This window comes from Dasypus novemcinctus, chromosome 27 (assembly GCF_030445035.2).
Source record: "Dasypus novemcinctus isolate mDasNov1 chromosome 27, mDasNov1.1.hap2, whole genome shotgun sequence".
Classification (NCBI taxonomy): Eukaryota; Metazoa; Chordata; class Mammalia; order Cingulata; family Dasypodidae; genus Dasypus; species Dasypus novemcinctus.
In genome coordinates this window covers 29824465-29826991 of record NC_080699.1, presented here as the reverse complement: position 1 = coordinate 29826991, position 2527 = coordinate 29824465, and the positions used below count along the sequence as shown (strand labels likewise).

The following is a 2527-nucleotide window of genomic DNA, read 5'->3' as shown; positions in this document are numbered from 1 at the left end:
TTTTAATCAATAACCAGAGATTTTTTAAATGCAAAACTGATTTTATTGTTCTGCTTCTTGAAATATACCAATGCCTTTTCTTTATACTTAGAATAATATTCATATTATTTACATAATCTGATGTTTGTCTGCCTGTCTAACCTCCTTTGGTACCCCTTTCCTTTCTTTCATTAGGCTTCAGCCACACTGCGTTCCCTGTTTCTTGCATACCATCAAATTTGTTCCAGCCTTGTTACCACTTTACTTGGCTTTGGTCCTTTTGTTTCTGAATAATTGTTCTCTTCTATTCATTTAAGTTTCATCTCAAATGTTCCTTCTTAGAAGAGCTCTATTGAGAGTAGTCCTTAACCCACTGACAAGCATTTACCTCTTTTGTGTTTCTTCAAAGCACTTATCTATATAATTATCATGTATGTTCATATAATTACTTCTGTATTATCTGCTACCACCCCCAAAAGTAAGCAGAGACCTTACTTTCTTCACTTTAATATTCCAACACTTGGCACATAGTGTGCATGATAAACCTTATGCTAAGCACATGCATTAATTAACATATTATACACCCCATACATTGTCTTGATTGATTGCATAAGAATTCCTTCTTGAAAATCATAAACTTTTAACTTATTGTCAATTCAAAAAATATGATTTGGAAGAAGATAAGACTTAGTTTATACTCGAGAGAAAAGACTAACAAAAAAACAAAGAAACAAAAAAACAAAAAAAACAATGAAATAAGTGTTGTATAGTACTGCATATTTACAAGCCCAGCTTGAAAAATGGATATATTTAGAGAACATTGCCTAAACATCACCTCCTCATCTAGATATTTAGTCTTATCTTTTGATCATCCAATGCCAAATACTGAGACCATATTAGCTTAGGCCTTTGCTGAATCTTCTTTATTGATTTCCATTTTTAATACAACATTGGTCTGTAATAAGCCCTTTACAAAAAACAGTAACAAAAATTTCTTCCTCTTTTATTGTAAAATAGCTGTGATGATCTCCATCACACAACTCAATATTTTCTATATTAATTTCCGTAATAGAAATGTCTTTTTGAGAGAGATAAATATGAGGAAAGACTTGGTCTCTCCAGGAAAATTTGGTGTGATTTTTTCCTAATATTATGATATAGTATATCTTTCTTTTTTGTCTGGATTCAGGAAACTAATGGTAAAATTTGATGTTTAATCCCAAAAATGATATTACACTATAAAATATTGTCTTATCTTTCACTTTCAGACTTGTTTTATACATTATTAATCTTATCATATGTGAATATATTTAATAATCTGAATACACACACAATTCACATCAAATTACTTTTGAAGAAATGCATACAAAGAAATGATTATGAATCCCAAGTCTTAATAAAGAGCATATTCACTATGAAGACATTTTTCTTCTTAAGAGTTTCATCAGTGCAGATTTCACTTCTCTGTTCCTCAGACTATAGATCAGGGGATTCAACATGGGAATCACTGTGGTGTAAAACACGGAGGACACTTTCTCCTGGGTGGCTGAACTGCTGGAAGTGGGTTTAAGATACATGAACATGAGAGACCCATAAAATATAAGAACACCTGTCAGGTGGGAGCTGCAGGTGCTGAACGCTTTGGACCTGCCCTCTTTAGATTTCATGCGGAGGATGCTGGCAAGGATGAAAGCGTATGAAACGATGATTGTCAGGCTGGTGGTCACCATGTTAAATCCACCAATGATGAAAATCAAGAGCTCATCAACGTAAGTGCTGGAACAGGAGATTTTAATAAGGGGGACAAGGTCACAGAAATAATGTCTAATGACATTTGTTCCACAGAAAGAGAGTCTTAATATACAACCCCCATGAATCATGGCATCTGTAAAACCCACTGAGAAGACTGCAGCCACCAGGAGAGAGCAGACCTGGGGGGACATGATGACATTGTAGAGCAGTGGGCTACAGATGGCAACGTAGCGATCATAGGCCATCGCTGCCAACATGTAGCATTCAGAAATTACCAAAATACAGAAAAAAAACAGCTGAGTCATGCATCCAGAGTAAGAGATCACTTTATCTCTGTATAAAAATCCTGTCAGCATTTTGGGGGTAATGACTGAAGAATAGCAGACATCTAAAAAAGACAAACAACTGAGGAGATAGTACATGGGAGTGTGAAGTTGAGAATTAAACCTAATTATTGAGATCATGCCAAGGTTTCCCACCACAGTGACCATGTATATCCCTAAGAAGAGGCAGAAAAGGGGCAGCTGAAGCTCTGGTTGGTCAGTTAATCCAGAAAGAACAAACTCGGTCACTGTGGAATGGTTTCTCATACCCTTTCTCCTCTGAGAAATCTGTGGAGATGAGAGGGAAATAGTCAGTTTAGACAGGCAGAAGTCCAGCTTCTCTACAATTCCCTTAGATCAGGTTTTTCTAGCTGTGAAAAGAATGAACCCTTGTCCACTTGGCATTAAGCCTGCACCTCCTTTTTGCACAAGGACTTTGGCCCACCAAAAAAGTAAGAAAATAAATGGTATAA

The 2527-nt window shown here is 35.9% G+C and overlaps 1 protein-coding gene across 1 annotated transcript; it reads right to left on the bottom strand.

Moving 5' to 3' along the window:
* Positions 1-1391: 1391 nt before the first annotated feature.
* Positions 1392-2321, bottom strand: LOC101414652 (olfactory receptor 8D4). Its single transcript, XM_004459548.2, has one exon. It carries the CDS (start codon positions 2319-2321, stop codon positions 1392-1394), a length of 930 nt encoding a protein of 309 aa, XP_004459605.2.
* Between the last annotated feature and the right edge of the window lie 206 nt (positions 2322-2527).

What these genes read in the sequence shown, in the direction of transcription:
- LOC101414652 (XM_004459548.2), bottom strand. Translation starts at nt 2,321, where the DNA reads ATGAGAAACCATTCCACAGTGACCGAGTTTGTTCTTTCTGGATTAACT.